This window comes from Girardinichthys multiradiatus, chromosome 22, assembly GCF_021462225.1.
Source record: "Girardinichthys multiradiatus isolate DD_20200921_A chromosome 22, DD_fGirMul_XY1, whole genome shotgun sequence".
In the NCBI taxonomy this organism is placed as follows: domain Eukaryota; kingdom Metazoa; phylum Chordata; class Actinopteri; order Cyprinodontiformes; family Goodeidae; genus Girardinichthys; species Girardinichthys multiradiatus.
In genome coordinates this window covers 3,608,771-3,629,695 of record NC_061814.1, presented here as the reverse complement: position 1 = coordinate 3,629,695, position 20,925 = coordinate 3,608,771, and the positions used below count along the sequence as shown (strand labels likewise).

The window sequence follows — 20,925 nt, the reverse complement described above, 5'->3', positions numbered from 1 at the left end:
CCTTTGCCCAGTCTTGGGCCTTGCTTCAGATTCTTTGTGTTCACTTTGAATATTAACAGCTTTGATTCAAATCCAGGTACACATGACGACTCTCCTGCAGCGTCTGCAGCTGAGGCCTTGAAGAGGAGAGAGGATTATTATTTATTTGTTTTAACATCTTAGTGTTATTCTGTGGCAAAACATCTTTTTATAAAATACTAAGGAAAAGTTACAACATTGTAAAGAAAATATTAACAATAAAGTTTAGACAAGTAAAGTTTCTGTTAAAACATCGTTATATTGCGTTGTATTTGAAGTGTACAGGTTGAAATGTAGTCACTTCACAATGAGTTTAATCTTTATTTATAGAAAAAGATAAATGGTGGTCAACAGTTTTTTACAGTGTTGGAATTTTTAAATATTTCATTTTTCTTTTTTGTTGGTGACACATTTTAGTTTTGTAAATTTACTCATCTGTTAGAATCTTCAACATTGAAGACAGAGATATTAATGTTGTGATCAAATTTTTTGGTAAAATATTTTGTCATTAGTTTGATAACATGATAACTGAAGAAGATAAAGAACCTGTTATCAGTGCGATCAATGGGAGCAGGATGTGGCCTAGCTTAAACAATGAAATCAAACTGTTTATACAGTAAGGAAACCAGACCATTTACAGAAACTGAGTTATAATGTTAGAATGGTAAATGAACTGAACCTATAGTGCTTTTTCAGTCATACTGACCACTTAAACCTCATTACACTAGAGCCACATTCACCCAATCACACTCACAAACACACACATTAACACAATGATATACAAATCGGTAGGCAACTTTAGTTTGAGGGTCTTGTCCAGGGGCACATCAACATGTGGCCAACAACTTTCAAAATGCAAGACAACTACTCTTCCCACTAATCCACAGTCACCTACGTTAGAAACAAGTCTCTTTACTTTATGTTTAATACATCTTTGCTTAGAATTTAACATTCACCATTACCACTTTTTTTATTACAAGCTACTAATAAACACATTAACAAATTAAGCCAAAAAGAAAGTTTAAAAATATTACAAATTGAGAAATCTTAAAATTAAAGGATATTTTGAGGTTGTGAAGAGTATAAGAATTCTTACCTGACACAAGATGATCCAAACAGTCCAAACTACAAAACAAGTGGTCCCCATTAGTGTATAAAAACGCTTATTTATTTTTATGAACAAATGCTTTGGAGACCAAAAAGTCAGTATGTGAATGTTCAGATGAAGGATTTCCTGCAGATTACTTTTTGTGTATGCTGTGGTTGTCTCAAGGCACTTTACAAATACAATTCAATCGAATCATACAGATTTCAAGTCAGGTTCATACATTCCAATTAATCCTAACTATCGAACAGTGCAGTTGGATTCAGTTTATTATTCAAATTATTAAAAGTTTTTCTATCCAAGGAAACCCAGCAGATTATATCGAGTCAGTGACTTGTAGCATTCACTCCTCCTGGATGAGCAAGTAGAGACAGTGGACACTGGCGTTGACTTTGCAGCAATCCCTCATACTGAGCATGCATGTAGCGACAGTGGAGAGGAAAAACTCCCTTTTAATAGGAAGAAACCTCCAGCAGAACCAGAACCAGGCTCAGTGTGAGCGGCCATCTGCGGGTTTGAGAGAACAGAGCAAAGACACAGAAGCACTGATCCAGGAGTACTTTCTAGGGGAAGGAAAAGTAAAAATTTTCCCCAGTACCTGTGGCTTAAAAACATCCCCACAGCATGATAGTCTTCTTGGGGTAATGGAATCTGTTGGGTTTGGGCCAGACAGCGTTTTCCTTGGTGGCAAAAAAGTTCAAATTTAGTCTAATCTGACCAGAACACCTTCCTGCATGCATCTGGGGAGTCACAAACATGCCTTGTTATTTTAACACCAACAGCTTTTTTCAGGTCATTCTTCTATAAAGTTAGTAAGAAAGAAAAGGTTATTTTTTAGGCGCCTTCCTCAGAAAAAACAAACACAAAGCACTGTACAGAAAGCCAATAAAATAACTTTTAAATTAAGTGCCATAAATAAAATAACATTAAAAAACACAATAAAAATAAACATTTTTCAGAATGCCCGTATTAACTGCTTTTTAAAAGAGTCCACAGAGTCAACTAAAAGTAGTTGTAAATGGTAATGGACTGAACTTATATAGCACTTTTCCAGTCATACAGACCGCTCAAAGCGCCACATTCACCCAATCACACATCAATACACAGATTGGTAGGCAACTTGAGGTTAAGTGCCTTGCCCAGGGGCACATCAACATATGGCAGGAGGAAGCTGGAATTGAACCCACAACCTTCTGATTGCAAGACAACTACTCTTCGTACTGAGCCACAGTCGCCTGTAGAGGGAGACTGTTTTAAGTCTTGGTACCGCGGGTTGGAATGCTCTGTCCCCCTTGGTCTTCAGTCTGGTGAGCGGACCTGGAAAACCTTTAACCTCAGAACAAAGACAGCAAGCAGCAGTATATTTTGTAAGCAGATCAGATAAGTAATCTGGGGCCCAGCTGTGTAGTGTTCTGCATGTTAGTGTGAAAAACCCAACTATACGGAGTGTATGGCTTATTGTGGTCTCATGGACTGACGCTCCAGTCTCTGCTGTGAAACTCTGCAACTCCTCCAGGGTTACCTCTGGTCCTCCTTGCCCGGTCTGTGAGTTCTGACAGGTGTGTTATGGTACCATGTCCATTTAAAGAGTTCCTCGGTCTTCATGGTGTGTTGCAGCCTCGGGGGCCTTTCACAAAAGGTGTTTATATTGACAGATCAATTGCACACCAGTGGACCTCATTTCACTTATGACTTTTGAAGGCAATTGGTTGCACCAGACATTTTTAGGGAATTCCTAGCAAAGCATACATGCTCATGTCAATTTTTGTTTTTCATTGCCCTTCAACAAAACTATTTTGTGCAGACCCGTCACAGTTGCAAGGCACTGTAAATACATATATAAAAATATAGATACAAATCTACACATGTACAGAGCTTTATATTTTAAACTGAAATAATGAAATTTGGAGCTGTGCATACCTTTCAATAAAAACAAAATGAAATCACAAAACAAAAATTGAAAGGATTTAAATTTGGTGCAAATTGAAAACAAAAGTATAAAGAAATGGGTCTTAATCCTAAAGCTAAACAGAATTTTCACAAATTTACTTCATAAACTTAACCTAAAAAAGTAATTCTTCACATATTTTTGGTAATTTCTTTGAACTTCACAGAATGCTTAATCTCCAAGCTGCAGTCATGAGAAGATCAAAGTAATTTGCTTTACTGAGCCCAGTTCGGAGTAAGTTGGTATGCGTTTACCACATGTATTTGAGACAGACATAATTAAAATAAAGCTTTGTTCCAAACATTTGGTTTTCATAATGGAGAGAAGTAGTAGTTCTAGTAAACACACCACCCACAACAAAAACATAACATTAGATTTTATTTAAAAAAAAAAAAAAAAAGGTAAAACAATGCATTTACAATATAGCACTACAGAAATTATTGCATCAAGAATTTGCAAAGCAGTAGAACAGAACATAGTTACAAAAGGCATTTACTGGCAGCTGAAACATAGTCCAATGGTTGACTCACCTGGGTACCAGGATTTCATATGATTTCTGAAATGTTACTAATTTATCCATTAAACAAAATATAAAACCGTTAGGATACAAAAAAATGTACACAACAGGCAAAGTACCACACTTTGACAGTATCAGACAAATTTTTACTAGTGATACAACAAGCCTTTGACGAGTATACCTAGTAAACTAAAGATCAGAGGAGGGCGAACCCCAAAAAACCAAAACATTTTGGTCAGTCTAAAAAGCCACAGAAAGACCGCTCTAGAGAAGAAAACTCATAAAAACAAACTTATTCTTTAGCTTCTGTGCAGCAGATGCCAATAGGACTGAGCTACAATCCACAAACTCACATCTCATTCATGTCAGGATTTTTAGTACAGTTTATCTGCATGCAGCCATTTGTCCTCAGTGTTGGTACATTTACAGCATGTCATCTCCTCCTCCGTACATGTCAGCCAGTTTCTTGAAGCGAGGTCCCCAGTCATTGAGGCAGTCATAGTCTTGGTCTCCATCACTTGACGAGTTTAGAGATGAGAGGCTTCCAGCTTCAGAACCTGCTCCTTCATAATCAAACACCAGCAGCGAGTCGTAGGGGGGAGCAGTCGGGTCATTATCGGCTGCCTTCAGGTTCTGTGTCATGATGAGCAAAACATGTTAATTGAGTTGATCTATGAAATATCTATGTTTAACACAGACTCAAATATGTTTACAGGCTTATTTTACAACACAGAAATAGTTTTTTTCTGTTGCTCTGAACTCACATCACCAATGAAATTGCCGATGTCATCTGGGTTGGCGGGCAGAGGTTTGTATATAGGTGCTGGCATAAAAGCTGGAACCACATCATTCCTGAATACCTCGGGACGGTTGTCCAAACCACGGTGGAGAACACCCAGATCAAAGTCCTGATGAGAGTAATGCAACATTTTTTTCTCTACATACAAGAGTTTCCTTTTAGACTACAAGTAATGAGAACTGTCCTCCAGTCAATTGATTAAATCACCAGAGGAGCTCACTGATGTTAACAGATAAAGCCATCAGCCACATGGGAAACATAATATGTGTAATCCATATTGCAGTGTAAAATCCCTGATTGTATGATTAGAAGCAGCATCTACCTGATCATCCTCTCCACCTCCCTCTTCATCATAATAAAAGATGTTGTCTCTGAGGTCATCATCTTGGAGTAAAGGTGGTTCCTTCTCTCGTCTCCTTCGCCTTAGAAACAGAAGCAGCAGGAGGACCAGCACTGAAAAGGCAGAAAAGGTTGACATGGTATCTCAGTCCAAGAGCAAAATAATCCCATGGTGCCAGGAGGTGTCAGCTATGGAAAAATGTCCAATAAGATAAAGACTGAAACAAATATTATGCATGATCCATTCAGGTCTTTCTAAACCTCTCCTGGGTGACCAGATCAAGCCTGGATGGATGGCACAAAATACAGATCTAACCCCACTTAAGGACTGAGGGCAGCCGGTATTCAGACTGAGGAACTAATCCAGACAAAAGTAGCTCAGGTCGCCTTCAGACTTTGTTAATATCCCACATATCTGATAGACCTCCTTCAAGCAGCAGATTCTGCACATTACCTGAACTTCTCCCAGCTAATGGATGAACAGTCATGCTTGAAGCTACACACCTGACTCTGGATCAGCCATGCTGCATGCATATGCCAGGTCTGAACAGGGCTTATATTACCAAGTATTCTGAACCTTTCTATTAGTATTGATGGACACCACCAAAAGTCACCAGTATCAGAACCTGATTCAAAACAGTATTTCTAGAAGCAATTACATAATAATCCTGTAACAAATTTCTAAGGAAACAATTACAGATTTGTAAATGTTGGCTTTAGTTGATTTGTAAAGTTGAACTTTTTCGCTTTAGACTGCACCTTTGATTTAGAGAACATGTATTGTTCTAGAAATGTGCCAACATCTCAAACTTACTGAGTAGCAGCAACACGCCAGCGAGTATTCCCAGGATGATGGGCATGCCGGCGACAGCTGCCCGTACATCTTTGCAGACCACGTCATCTCCAGTGCAGTCACACACACTGGCTATGATTGTGCTGAGCTGAGACAGACCATGGTTGTCTGAAACACTCAAGGCCACACTGTACTCTCCACTTTCCAGCTCAGAGTTCAACGTCAGGATAATGCCCGTTTCTGCAAGAGAAAAACAATCATACTTAAAAAAAAAATGGCAATGTAGAGATTATTTTTTATTTTCTTTACTCAAGGTCAATTTAGGTTTGATTTCATCACGCTTTACTAGACTTGTGTTATAGTGGTTTCTAAGCAATACTCCTATTTAAACTACCGGTATGTAATCTTTACAAGAGGATATAACCTGGTATTTAAAGCAAGTCTAAAACAAACATCTAATACATATATTTGTAAAAATTAAAAATGTTCACAATATGAATATGTATATAAGCTACAACAACATTTAATTTCCTTTTGGATTAATAAAGTATTTTAGAACTTAATTTGAGGAGAAGTACCAATAGACCAACTGGGTGAAGGAATGGTTTAGAGTTCTGGCAAAAAAAAGAACTTTACAGATTTTTGTTTTACTTTCAGATATCTCAGATATCCTGTTTTAAATAAGTATCAACTATATTTGAAAATGTTTGCAAACTCAAATCTGATAGCATCACTGGCATTGTTACTTATTCTAAATATATCTATTTGACAACAGGCAGGTTTTATTTTCAGAGAAAACCTCTCTGTAAACCTTATTTCAGAGGTTTACAAAGAAATAAATGTATATAGAAAATTCCAAGGACAGTTGTAATCACTTTCATCATCACTATTATGACAATAAAAGCAACACAGTAATTTAATACAATTGTTAGTCCATATCACCCATTCCTTGTGTACATACTGGTGCCATTCATCCTAGCAGTCCAGTTAACCTTTGCAGAGTCACTTAAGCGGACGCTGAAAGGAGAAGTAAAGCCAGGTCCATCTATATCCGTTACAGTCAGAAGCTGAGGAGCTGGTTTCTTGTTACACACCTGTGAAAACAAAATGAATATGAAACATTGACAGTTCATGGTACAGGATATCTGTATTTTCCTCCCATTGTCTGAAGTGATTTAACTCAATTTAAAAGTCAGTCTGAGACAAAGCATATTTTTAAATAAAGACAAAACCAGTCTAAGAAAGAACACTAAATGTTCAGGTATTTAGGGGAAGGGGGGTGTACATACGCTGAATTTACGCTCCTCGATGCTGGGGGCGTTGTCGTTGACATCCTGAAGTACAATGATCAGAGTACCAGTTCCTGTGGCTGGGACTGGATCTGGAAAGATGATATGCAGATCACAGTAAAGCATGAGCAACAATCTACCTAGGAAGAATTCTAATATCTCCTCCTGAAAAGGCTGACAAATATATAAATACTACAGGTGACAATATTCTAAAGAGTTCTTTTCAAGGAAAGCTGAACAGTTTTAGTTCATACTCGTCATCTTCCGCTTATCCGGCACCGGGTCGCGGGGGCAGCAGACTCTGCAGAGACGCCCAGATGTCCCTCTCCCCAGACACCTCCTCCAGCTCCTCCGGGTGGAGCCCAAGGCGTTCCCAGGCCAGCCGAGAGACATAGTCCCTCCAGCGTGTCCTGGGCCGTCCCCTGGGCCTCCTCCCGGTGGGACATTCCTGGAACACCTCCCGAGGAAGGCGTCCAGGAGGCATCCGGTATAGATGCCCGAGCCACCTCAACTGGCTCCTCTCAATGTGGAGGAGCAGCGGCTCTACTCCGAGCCCCTCCCGGATGGCCGAGCTCCTCACCCTATCTCTAAGGGAGTGCCCGGCCACCCTACGGAGGAAGCTCATTTCCGCCGCTTGTATCCGGGATCTCGTTCTTTCGGTCATGACCCAGAGTTCATGGCCATAGGTGAGGGTAGGAACGTAGACCGACCGGTAAATTGAGAGCTTTGCTTTTCGGCTCAGCTCTCTCTTCACCACAACGGACCGGCACAGTGCCCCCATTACTGTGGCAGCCGCACCGATCCGTCTGTCGATCTCCCGCTCCATTCTTCCCTCACTCGTGAACAAGACCCCGAGATACTTAAACTCCTCCACTTGAGGCAGGAACTCCTCTCCAACCTGAAGAGGACAAGCCACCCTTATCTGGTCGAGTACCATGGCCTCGGACTTGGAGGAACTGATCTTCATCCCAGCCGCTTCACACTCGGCTGCGAACCGCCACAGCGCATGCTGTAGGTCTTGGCTAGAGGGGGCCAGCAGGACCACGTCATCTGCAAAAAGAAGAGACGAAATCCACTGGTCCCCAAACCAGACCCCCTCCGGCCCTTGGCTGCGCCTAGAAATCCTGTCCATAAAAGTTATGAACAGGACCGGTGACAAAGGGCAGCCCTGCCGGAGTCCAACATGCACCGGGAACAGGTCTGACTTAGTGCCGGCAATGCGGACCAAACTCCTGCTCCGCTTGTACAGGGACCGGATGGCCCCTAGTAAAGGGCCCCCTATTCCATACTCCTGGAGCACCCCCCACAGGGCATCACGAGGGACACAGTCAAATGCCTTCTCCAGGTCCACAAAACACATGTGAACCGGTTGGGCAAACTCCCATGAACCCTCGAGCACCCTGTAGAGGGTTTAGAGCTGGCGCAGTATTCCACGGCCGGGACGAAAACCACATTGCTCCTCCTGAAGCCGAGGTTCGACTATCGGCCGGACTCTCCTCTCCAATACCCTGGCGTAGGCCTTACCAGGGAGGCTGAGGAGTGTGATCCCCCTGTAGTTGGAACACACCCTCAGGTCACCCTTCTTATGAAGTGGGACCACCACCCCAGTCTGCCAGTCCAGGGGCACTGTCCCTGACCGCCACACAATGTTTAAGAGGCGTGTCAACCATGACAGCCCTACAACATCCAGAGACTTGAGGTACTCAGGGCGGATCTCATCCACCCCTGAAGCCTTGCCACTGTGGAGCTTTTTAACCACCTCGGTGACTTCAGCCTGGGTGATGAAAGAGTCCAACCCCAAGTCCCCAGCCTCTGTTTCCACCAGGGAATGCGTGATGGCAGGATTGAGGAGATCCTCGAAGTACTCCTTCCACCGGCCGATAATGTCCCCAGTTGAGGTCAGCAGCCTCCCACCCCCACTATAAACAGTGTTGGCGAAGCACTGCTTCCCCCTCCTGAGGCGCCGGACGGTTTGCCAGAATCGCTTCGAGGCCAACGGGTAGTTCTTCTCCATGGCCTCACGGAACTCCTCCCAGGCCCGAGTTTTTGCCTCTGCCACAGCCCAGGCCGCAGCACGCTTGGCCTCACGGTACCCGTCAACCACCTCAGGAGTCCCACAAGCCAACCACAGCCGATAGGACTCCTTCTTCAGCTTGACAGCATCCCTTACTGCCAGTGTCCACCACCGGGTTCTGGGAATGCCGCCGCGACAGGCACCGCAAACCTTACGGCCGCAGCTACGGGCAGCAGCATCGACAATAGATGCGGAGAACATGGTCCACTCGGACTCTATGTCTCCAACATTCCCCGGGATCCAGTCAAAGCTCTCCCGGAGGTGGGAGTTGAATACATCCCTGGCCGAGTGCTCCGCCTGGCGTTCCCAGCAGACCCTCACTATGCGCTTGGGCCTGCCAAGTCTGTCCGGCTTTCTCCTCCTCCAGCGGATCCAACTCACCACCAGGTGGTGATCAGTGGACAGCTCAGCCCCTCTCTTCACCCGAGTGTCCAAAACATGCGGCCGAAGGTCTGATGATACGACAACAAAGTCGATCATCGACCTCCTGCCTAGGGTGTCCTGGTGCCAAGTGCACTGATGGACACCCTTGTGTTTGAACATGGTGTTCATTATGGACAATCCGTGACTAGCACGGAAGTCCAATAACAAAACACCACTCGGATTCAGATCGGGGAGGCCATTCTCTCAAACCCCCAGTCGGTCGTGGCAGATGGCCGCTCATACTGAGCCTGGTTGTGGTTCTGCTGGAGGTTTCTTCCTGTTAAAAGGGAGTTTTTCCTCTCCACTGTCGCTACATGCATGCTCAGTATGAGGGATTGCTGCAAAGTCAACGCCAGTGACTGTCCACTGTCTCTACATGCTCATCCAGGAGGAGGGAATGCTGCAAGTCACTGACTGGATGCAATCTGCTGGGTTTCCTTAGATAGAAAAACTTTTTATCCAATTTGAATAAATAACTAACTCTGACTGCACTGTTCAATGGTTAGGATTAATTGGAATGTATGAACCTGACTGTTGTGAAGTGCCTTGAGACGACATGTGTTGTGAATTGGCGCTATATAAATAAAATGAATTGAATTGAACTGTAGGATGACTATGAGTGACGAGAGCCAGCTGCATGCTGACAGCGACGGGAGGAAGGGAGGATGCGACTACAGACCAGCTGCTATTATTGGCATCTCCAAGGCTGAGAAACAGAATCAGTAGGTCACAGTGACCATGACTAAAGTATTGAGCAATAATCAAGAAGCTGAGCTGAATAGGCCCGACTATTTCTAGTCGATATCTCTCGACCTGCCGCACAGTTTTAGCTCAAACTGTCCCCCAAACCATAAAATTAAATCCATTTATAAAGATTTCCTCCAAAACCGATAAAGAACAAGACAATTAACTGGAACACATACCATCATCATATGCACCAATAAGTGCTGTGTATCTGTCCTCCTTGACAAAGACGGATTCTCTGTCCATTTTGTCTCTCACGGTAATCACACCAGTGCTCGTATTAACGTTAAGCCAGCCAGCTGGGTCACTGATCACGCTATACCTGAACATTTGGGGGAAAATAATTGGATAAACCAGGGCTATATAGGCAATATGATCAGAACTAGAGCCAAACATTTCTTAGAAAAGGACCAAAAAGATAAAAGAATGAAAGAGTTGAATTGTTTCAGAACCACATCGTCAGTGTCTGGAGAATGCACATTAATAACATGTTCTGGTTAAAAGTCTAGCTCCTTTAAAGAACAAAAAGAATGAGGCAGTTGAAAACATGTCTATAATAAAAAGGTGCCTGCCTTATGCCTTACTGCTGGAAAACACGATTAGTTCAAAAGTTCAATGTAAAAACATCTAATTGAAAATATGCAGGTTGTGATTAAGTTGGAGGATGTTCTGGTTCCTTACATGACTTTCTGTTTGCGTGCAGTGTCTGGATCAGAAGCTGTGTACTGCACCACAGTGCTGCCCTCAGCAAGGTCCTCTCTTTTGGACACTTGGTTCTCTTGTGGATCAAATATTGGAGGTTCATTGACGTCCTTCACAGTCACCACCACTGTAGCAGTAGAAGTGGGTAGAGGACTGACAAAAGGAATCTCATTCTCCACTGTAACCACCAGAGTGTGCTTACTGGTTTTCTCAAAGTCCAGAGCCTAGTTTAATGGAAGAAAGATCATCATAGAACAACTGATCAGACACTAACAGCTCGCAGGATGCAAAATGTAATAATGTATGTCAACATAATTATATATATATATATATATATATATATATATATTAAAGAAACAACTAAAAAATAAGGAAATATTTGAGAGATTTAAACCAGGTTCCAACCGTAAGAACCTGCTGTTCCTCGTACCTTAGCAGTAGAAATGATTCCTTCTTGCTTGTTAGTTCCTGTTTTCACAGTGAAAAGATTTTCCGGATCTCCATCAATAATTCTGAACTTTGCATCCCAGGCTGGAGAATGTGGCTTATCTTCGTCTGTCACCAGCATTCGAACAACTACAGCATCTACTTTATTCTCTTCAACTGCTGCTGTATACTGAGACAATACAGAGGATGTCTTCAGAGTAATTCATCACACACCAAAAAAAAAAACCAAAAAAACAATCTGTGTGTGTCAAAGACACGCATGGTTTTCTAACAATTCTCATCCTGGGATTTGAAAAAGCAATAATTTTAGCAATCCTAACTAACAGACAACAGGAAACGTTCGGTCTGATATCAGCATGTGACCAGACCATGAGATCAAAAGATTGTCTTTTTATACAGCTTATGTCTCATTTCATCCATCTATAAATGCACTTTCTATAATCAATGATCCCCTCAAAATCTGGAAAACAAACTTTTCCCTTTATTAAAAAAAGAAATTCAATTTTCAAGTTTTAAATACAAGTAATTTGTAATTAGACTTAAGAACAAGACGGTTCCTTAAAGAATCAACAACAGGTTAAGTTTGTGTTTTACTTACAGGGTTCTCCGTAAAGACTGGAGCATGATCATTGCTGTCCATCACCTTGATGAACACTTTAGCAAATCCAGCCAAACCTTCGCCCTTTAGGTCAGCTGCCTGTACCTGCAGTGTGTACTGAGGGTTTGTCTGTTGGATGAAATGCTGACTTTAATTAACAAGACACAGATAGTTTGGCATCATGAAGCTGTAGGAGATTCCCTTTCTAAGATGTTCAACACTCCTTCAGTGCAACAGTACTGATATATTTTTTCCAGAAAGGCGAATGCCGTTAGAACGGCGAATAGTCCAAGATGGCACCAGTGTGTTCGGCGGGCCATCGGTCTTTCACCGTTTTGTTTGTGCTTCTTTTGTTGTCATATTTTGTAATGTGCATTAAGTCTCTGCTCATGTATGATCGCCAATCTCTCCTGGATATTCAATTTCATGTTAAAAGTCTAGGTGTGGTTGATTATGGTGGGCATAAAACTTTGCCCCCACATTTATTGAGAGTTCCAACTCGCATTTTCTGGCAACCGGCTTTGCCCTCTCGGCAAAAATCCCGCCGTCACCGCTGTAAACGCGGTGGGCGGCTGGTGAAACGTAAAATTTGCTTGGCACGATCCACTTCCATTTCCCTGGTAAGGAATGGATTACTGTTTTCCTCTGTGTCATGGCGTCTTCTGCATCCCAACGACCCCTGCTTGATGTTTGTCTCTCGCATGGATGTGCGCCCTTGCTATTTTGGGCTCCGTCAGCGCGGAACTAACCCACTAAATTTGAGAACGTCACCTCGGGTTCCTCGGCCTGCCAAACTGCAGGCCTCCGCTCCCGCCAGGTTCGGCCTGGTAAATGTCAGATCTTTAGAAAACGAAACTTTCACCCGAGAGACTTCATCACCCCCAGTGGCCTGGATCCAGACGCGGAGGAATGGCGGTTGTTTACAAGAAGCATTTTAAATGTAAGCCACACACTGAACCACTTTCACTGTCAGGTTCAAGGTGACTTTATTTGAGCTAAACCGTTCTGATCCTGTGCTATGTGCCATTGTCTACTGTCCTCCGAAATATAACAAGGACATTTTAATTGACTTCTCTGATTTCTTGTCAGGAATAATGATCGATTATGATCGTGAGCTTATACTTGGGGATTTTAATATTCATGTATGTTGTCCTGTGAGGCTGTTGGTGAAGGACCTTTTTAGTCTCACTGACTCTTTTATCACACGAACATGGACACACATTGGACCTTGTCCTCTCTCATGGCTTGGCTGTGACTGACCTTAAAAAAGGTGAAAATATTATCTCTGATCATATGCCTGTTTTATTTAATATTGCTCTATTTTGTGCCACAGTTAAACCTTACGATCCTGCTTGTCACCGTCGAGTTTTTAACCCTTTTACTGCTACTCAGTTATCTGCTGCTTTTGAGCAGCTCAGTGTTTCCTTTGACTTGGATACAGAGCAATTATGTTCCTGGTTGGACGTGAACTGCAAGGTTATTCTGGATACTGTGGCCCTTACGAAAATCACACAGCCTAAGGCCAAAGCTGAGCCATTATTAATGATAAAACTTGTGCTGTCAGACAGGAATGCCGCAGAGCTGAACGGAGATGGAAAAAGGATAAATAGCAGGTTTCATTTCAGATCCTCAAAACTGCTAACATTATCAGAACACAGTTAAAGACACTAAAAGAGAATATCTGTCCAACATTATTGTGTCCCATCAAAATAACTTGTGTGTTGTTTAAATTGATTAACTCTGTTCTTAATGCCCCACAACCTGTCTGCCTGGAAGCATCTTCTGAAACAGGTAATGATTTTAGGCACTTTTTCATGGATAAGGTTGTTGAAGCAAGAGCCCTCATTTCTCCTCCTCTTTGATCCCGTCCAGCTGTGTTTGATCAATTTGAACCACTGAATCTGACCTTTTTAAAGGATATTGTTGAACATATAAAACCATCGGGTTCTCCTTGTGATCCTGCTTCCCCCCAGTTCTTTAAGGAGGTTATTCCCAGCATAGGACAGGTCATTCTTGCTATTGTAAACAGCAGCTTGATGTCAGGTGTTGTCCCTGTAAGTTTTAAGCATGCTGTGGTACAGCCTCTACTGAAGAAGCCTGGCCTTGATCAAACTCTTTTAGCTAATTTTAGGCCCATCTCTTGCAAACGTTTTAGAGAAAATTGTTCTTTTTCAAGTCACGCCCTTTTTAGATGAACACAATATTATGAAGGTTTTTCAGTCAGGCTTTGAGACACAGCATACTACAGAGTCTGCTTTGGTGAGAGTTTTTAATGACATTCAGGCCAAATGACTCTAGTGAATTTGTTGTTCTTGTTCTGCTTGACCTAACCGCTGCTTTTGATACAGTGGACCACGATATTTTACTATCTCGTTTACAGACCCAACTTGGTTTTAGTGGTACCACATTAAAATGGTTTAGGTCTTATTTGTCAGACAGAACCATGTCTGTAAATTTAGCTGGTTCTGAATCTCTCCTCTACTTTATGGGGTTCCACAGGGCTTAATCCTCAGTCCCCTGCTTTTCTCTCTTTATATCCTTCCTTTGGGTTCAATTTTCAGAAAGCATGGGATCTCCTTTTATTGTTATGCTGACGACAGTCAAATATACATGCCATTAAAAAAAAAGGAGCCTTATCGATCAAGCCCCTACTTCTATGTCTTGAAGACATTAAAGCCTGGGTGGCTTTAAATTTCCTAAACTTTAATGACAAGAAAACAGAAGTGATGGTGTTTTGACCCAGCAGCCCCTGAAACATCCCTTATTGATCTGGGCCCCTTGACATCTTATTTGAAGCACACAATTTCCAATTTGGGTTTTATAACAGAAAGTGATCTTAAGTTAGATCGCCAGGTTGGAGCAGTGGTCAAGTCCTGTTTCTATCATCTTAGGCAGCTGGCAAGATTAAGCAAATTCTTTTAAGATGAGATTTTGAAACAGAAATTCATGCCTTCATTACAACTCTGCTCAATTACTGTAACGCCCTTTACATTGGAGTTAGCCAGTCTCCCCTCAGGCGCCTCCAGTTGGTCCAAAACGCTGCTGCTCGGCTTTTAACCAGAGTCGGGAGGAGGGAGCACATCACCCCTATCCTGGCTTCTCTGTTTTTGTTGTCTTTTTCATATTTTGCATGTTTATTTTAATTTTCATCTGTACAGCACTTTGTCACAGCTGCTGTTGTTTTAAAGTGCTTTATAAATAAAGTAGTAGTAATAATAGAACTTAGATGATTTTTAGAAAAACCTAATTGGGATTGATTTAGGTTCGAACCTACAGTAAATAGCTTATTCTGTGAAAAACAGTAAATCTCAGAAATGACATGACAACGAATTAATGAAATCAGGTTTAACCCCTGATTAAATTAGGGTTGTAACAAGTTTGTGTATTTGTAGCGCAAAGTGGAGGTCAAGGTCTCCAGTGCTGGTTCTCCCTAGTGATGAAAGACACTCCTGGAGTAATGTGAAAATGTTGGACACCAGGACGTATAGAACCAGAAGGGAACATTATGCACAGCATGTGGAGCAGCACCAACTGGCACAAAGTAAACATGAAGAACATCAGGCTGGCCTGGATCAAGACAGAGGTACAGAGGTAGGTGAGGTGACTTTCTGTTACCAGCAGCTTTTCTGTATGTTTATCTCAGTGGAGATCCAAAGATCTTCCTAGTACAACAGACACCAGCCTTCTGTTGTAACTTGTCCTAAAAATACTGCTCTTCAGATGTCTTTCAACATCATACACTTGATGTAGGCTGATAGATTCCAACAACTCTCCTGAGCTGTCAGGAGAGTTGTTGGAATCTATCAGCATCATGTAGCCTTACAAGCTTTGCTGCTGTGTGACGTTACAGTGGTTACCCCACAAATAACCTGATTTCAAGTCATAAAATGACATTTAATAATTGTAGTAGGCGTTAATATTTTTACATTCTGTTTTGTCACAAAAAACTCCTGAACAACACAGAACACATGAAGTCACAACTCAATTCTGAATGGCAAAAATCCACTCTCACTGTGATGAAGATGAGGATTTTGTTTTTAGGATGAAGATGACAGTGTCAAAGAATACTTAAATAGGCCATGTCTGAAACATGTAGCTAAAGTCCAAATATTTAAAAAGGGCCGACTGCTGCCTTCTTATATCTGTCAAGTTTCTAAATGTTTGCTCTGGAATGTTTCCACTTTGTTTGACAGGTTTTGAGGAATGTCATTTAAACTGTCCGTCAGTCATTTTCTATCACTTCTTCCATAGTGGGTCACGGGGAAGCTGGTGCCTATCTCCAACAGTCTATGGGCGGGAAGCTGGGTCCACCCTGGACAGGTCGCCAGTCCATCACAGGGGGTCATTTAAACCGTTTATCACTAATTTGTTCAGCTTAAAGTCTTGATGGCTTTTGAAAATGTATTGAAACAGGAAATGCAAATAAAGTTTCCAAAACTAAAACAGTGTGTTAAAAACTATAATTGATGTGAATGGATTATTTAAAGATACTTATTTGCATCAAAATTACAGGTCCTTCTCAAAATATTAGCATATTGTGATAAAGTTCATTATTTTCCATAATGTCATGAAGAAAATTTAACATTCATATATTTTAGATTCATTGCACACTAACTGAAATATTTCAGGTCTTTTATTGTCTTAATACGGATGATTTTGGCATACAGTTCATGAAAACCCAAAATTCCTATCTCACAAAATTAGCATATCATTAAAAGGGTCTCTAAACGAGCTATGAACCTAATCATCTGAATCAACGAGTTAACTCTAAACACCTGCAAAAGATTCCTGAGGCCTTTAAAACTCCCAGCCTGGTTCATCACTCAAAACCCCAATCATGGGTAAGACTGCCGACCTGACTGCTGTCCAGAAGGCCACTATTGACACCCTCAAGCAAGAGGGTAAGACACAGAAAGACATTTCTGAACGAATAGGCTGTTCCCAGAGTGCTGTATCAAGGCACCTCAGTGGGAAGTCTGTGGGAAGGAAAAAGTGTGGCAGAAAACGCTGCACAACGAGAAGAGGTGACCGGACCCTGAGGAAGATTGTGGAGAAGGGCCGATTCCAGACCTTGGGGGACCTGCGGAAGCAGTGGACTGAGTCTGGAGTAGAATCATCCAGAGCCACCGTGCACAGGCGTGTGCAGGAAATGGGCTACAGGTGCCGCATTCCCCAGGTCAAGCCACTTTTGAACCAGAAACAGCGGCAGAAGCGCCTGACCTGGGCTACAGAGAAGCAGCACTGGACTGTTGCTCAGTGGTCCAAAGTACTTTTTTCAGATGAAAGCAAATTCTGCATGTCATTCGGAAATCAAGGTGCCAGAGTCTGGAGGAAGACTGGGGAGAAGGAAATGCCAAAATGCCAGAAGTACAGTGTCAAGTACCCACAGTCAGTGATGGTCTGGGGTGCCGTGTCAGCTGCTGGTGTTGGTCCACTGTGTTTTATCAAGGGCAGGGTCAATGCAGCTAGCTATCAGGAGATTTTGGAGCACTTCATGCTTCCATCTGCTGAAAAGCTTTATGGAGATGAAGATTTCATTTTTCAGCACGACCTGGCACCTCCTCACAGTGCCAAAACCACTGGTAAATGGTTTACTGACCATGGTATCACTGTGCTCAATTGGCCTGCCAACTCTCCTGACCTGAACCCCATAGAGAATCTGTGGGATATTGTGAAGAGAACGTTGAGAGACTCAAGACCCAACACTCTGGATGAGCTAAAGGCTGCTATCGAAGCATCCTGGGCCTCCATAAGACCTCAGCAGTGCCACAGGCTGATTGCCTCCATGCCACGCCGCATTGAAGCAGTCATTTCTGCAAAAGGATTCCCGACCAAGTATTGAGTGCATAACTGTACATGATTATTTGAAGGTTGACGTTTTTTGTATTAAAAACACTTTTCTTTTATTGGTCGGATGAAATATGCTAATTTTGTGAGATAGGAATTTTGGGTTTTCATGAGCTGTATGCCAAAATCATCCGTATTAAGACAATAAAAGACCTGAAATATTTCAGTTAGTGTGCAATGAATCTAAAATATATGAATGTTAAATTTTCATCATGACATTATGGAAAATAATGAACTTTATCACAATATGCTAATATTTTGAGAAGGACCTGTACAACCACACACCCACTCATTCATACACCTAAGGGCAATTTAGAGAGACCAATTAACCTAACAGGCATGTCTTTGGACTGTGGGAGGAAGCCGGAGTACCCGGTGAGAACCCACACATGCACGGGGAGAACATGCAAACTCCATGCAGAAAGACCCCCGGCCGGGAATCGAACCCAGGACCTTCTTGCTGCACCGTGCAGCCCAATGTTGGTAAAGTCATATTCAAAAATTCATAAACTTTTATTGTTGTATAGTAATTTTAAAAATTAAAATTGCAAGTTAGTTCGATTCTAGCCAGTTTTGGCAGTGGTAGAACATACCAACAAAAGTCAAACTTCCGTTACAGAATAGAGGAGGTCGTCCTACATTCTTTTTGATATGTTCTGCTTTTGAGGCTGAACACAATCTCCCTAAATCTGTGCATTAAATATGAGAAATAGACAAGTTAATTGTAGCCTAATTTTGCTTTCAAATCAGATTGTGAAAACTGTCAGAAATCTCACCTCTCTGTCCAGTGTACCAACATTGACTCTGATGACTCCAGTAACTGGGTTGATGGTAAACATGGAGGGATTGGGCTGCTCTGGCTCCTGACTGACAATGCGGTAGAGGATGTCAGCGTTGTCAGTATTTGGGTCATCAGCATCGGTGGCCACAACTTGAATCACCTCAACACCTAATCAAGAGGAAAAAGAGGAATCAATAAGAGCAGAAGCTCTGACTCAATTTCCACAACAACCAACAGAAAATTCACAGTGAAGCTCATCACTTCCAACTATTTATATCTAATAAAAAGTGTGTTATTGTGGTCTTTTCCCCACGTTTTAGAGCATGAAACCTAGCAAACATATTAGGTTTAAAACAACAATCAGCATTTTTATTGTTTTTAAAAGTCATCTTACAACATTTCAGTCAAAACCAAGAGCCCAACCCTTCTAAAACTGAAATGCATTTATGGACGACACCATGCCATCTGGTACTGTACAGAGCAAACGCCTATTAATGTAAACACAAATGATAGGAGGCCCTCCTATATTCCACAAAGATTATCTAGAGAGGAAAAGTAGGCAATATTTGTCAAAATAACAAGGTCAAGATGGCAGATTTCTCTCCTCGCACCGGGAACGAGGCAACTGGGATCTTGGTTTGTAGAGAGGTAAAAATAATAATAATAAAAAACAATTCAGCTTGTATTGAAGCTTTAGAGACTTAAAGAGACTTTGCTAGCACTACTTTCTTGGTTGGCCATTGAACTACGCATTGATGCTCCGGTTCATTTTTCTATATGCAATGACCTCACTCTTCAGCAACTTCCATCTGCAATGTGCTTGGTTTCCCTCATTCCCAATTAAAAACACAGAAGAAATAACTGAAGACATGGAAATTTGAAGAAGACCTTCAGCTGAACCAAAACGCCTCAATCAGAGTGATGCTGAAACTTAAAAGCAGCAGTCATTTTTCTAACTTTAGCTTCTCTTCCTTGGCTCCTTGTTAAATCCACAAGAGAAGTTTGTATTTCTCCTTTTTTGCCCCAATGTACAGCTATGAATATTTAAACTATCATCTATGTCATCCATGTTCACCACAGTTTACCTCTCAGACTACAGGTTTACTGGTGAGTTTCTAAAAGTAGACCAGGAGGCAGATCTTTTGGTTTTCAGGCTCCTCTCCAGTGGAACCAACTCCCAGTTTCTGGCAATCAGGTAGGCATCCTGTCTACTATAAACACTAGGCTTAAAATGTTTCTTTTTGCATCTTCTCTGTTCTACTTATTTGGGGAGAAAACACTTGTTTATTCACTGAAAGCATAATTGTTAACGGTTTTAGTTCCTAAATGATCCATAACTAATCAATGATGTTAAGAAGTACTTGTTTATGGGTAACACGTTTTACGAGAATATAAAAACAGAGTAAAAGCAGTCATTTGCTACTAGAACACACTGAAAAAATGTCTGTGTTTGCAAGTATCTCAAGTGTTGCCAAATAGGACAATTCATTTTACATTCAAACTCTCAGGACTCTGAAAATGACCATGTCTTTAGCAACATTGCCAGCTTATTGAAGGTTGTTGTTTTTTTTAACTGATAGTTGGAGATGCAAAGGTTAGACATTTAAACTTTACACATCTCACATTTTCAACTTTACTTGAAACATAAGTGAATATAAACTAATATAACCAACACCTATTGCTTAGGTTATTGCCAGGGTAGAGATTACTACTCCAAGTCTGTATACTGTCAGTTTACACACTGGGGTAAGTTTCTCTGTAGAAGAGTCAATACGTGACAGCAACATGTTCTGCTGCGTGTTTGCACCCACAGAGAAACCTGAAAGTTGCCATCAACTGTATTAAGTTAAGATCTATGCATGCTGCAGACAGAAGTACAATGCTAGGTCTGTCACGATGATAAATAAATTGTCCCAGAAGTTATTGCGATAAACGACAACATTGCCATTTGGAGACCATTTTCAAGTAATATAATGATAATGGCATAATAATGCAAATAGCTACACCCTCTTAAAGATCAATAAACTTTCATTTATAAAACACATTTAACACTGCAAGATAAATATCCTATAAATAAGAACCACAAACAATAAAAATGGATTAAAAAGTGTCTGTAAACCAAATTGCCCTTTGAAAAATAATCCATTAGGCTCAGACAGGATAAACAGGCAACGCTGCAAATTTTATAAACAAAAAGTGCAAACTAACAACAAAAGCACTCCATTTGAATAAGAGCAGATGCTTTACCAGGTCATATCTGAACCTGCAGCTACTTTAGACTGGTGGATTAAATGATTAAACGCTACAATGATTGGGGAGAGTGTGGAAGACTAAGATGGCCCGGTTGTAGTTTTTCTTCCCAGCTAGGAAAACTGCATCGGATGATTTTGTTTTAGGTGCAGATGCATGTTAGTTGTATCGTCACGCGATTAATTCATTTATTGCTTATTGTGACAGGCCTATACTGCAGGCATAAAGTCTGGGCTTGGCAGCAAGGCTTT

The 20,925-nt window shown here is 41.6% G+C and overlaps 1 protein-coding gene across 1 annotated transcript in view; it reads right to left on the bottom strand.

Moving 5' to 3' along the window:
- Positions 1 to 3,432: 3,432 nt before the first annotated feature.
- Positions 3,433 to 20,925, bottom strand: part of cdh1 (cadherin 1, type 1, E-cadherin (epithelial)) — a 28,158-nt gene continuing 10,665 nt past the window's right edge. The window contains exons 8-18 of the mRNA XM_047351355.1: positions 18,420 to 18,592; positions 11,797 to 11,925; positions 11,182 to 11,367; positions 10,731 to 10,975; positions 10,229 to 10,371; positions 6,809 to 6,900; positions 6,481 to 6,613; positions 5,541 to 5,759; positions 4,710 to 4,840; positions 4,353 to 4,496; positions 3,433 to 4,221 (exon numbers count right to left, since the gene is read on the bottom strand). Coding sequence (XP_047207311.1) covers positions 4,012 to 4,221; positions 4,353 to 4,496; positions 4,710 to 4,840; positions 5,541 to 5,759; positions 6,481 to 6,613; positions 6,809 to 6,900; positions 10,229 to 10,371; positions 10,731 to 10,975; positions 11,182 to 11,367; positions 11,797 to 11,925; positions 18,420 to 18,592 — 1,805 coding nt within the window. The 3' untranslated portion in view covers positions 3,433 to 4,011. The remainder of the gene's footprint in view (positions 4,222 to 4,352; positions 4,497 to 4,709; positions 4,841 to 5,540; positions 5,760 to 6,480; positions 6,614 to 6,808; positions 6,901 to 10,228; positions 10,372 to 10,730; positions 10,976 to 11,181; positions 11,368 to 11,796; positions 11,926 to 18,419; positions 18,593 to 20,925) is intronic.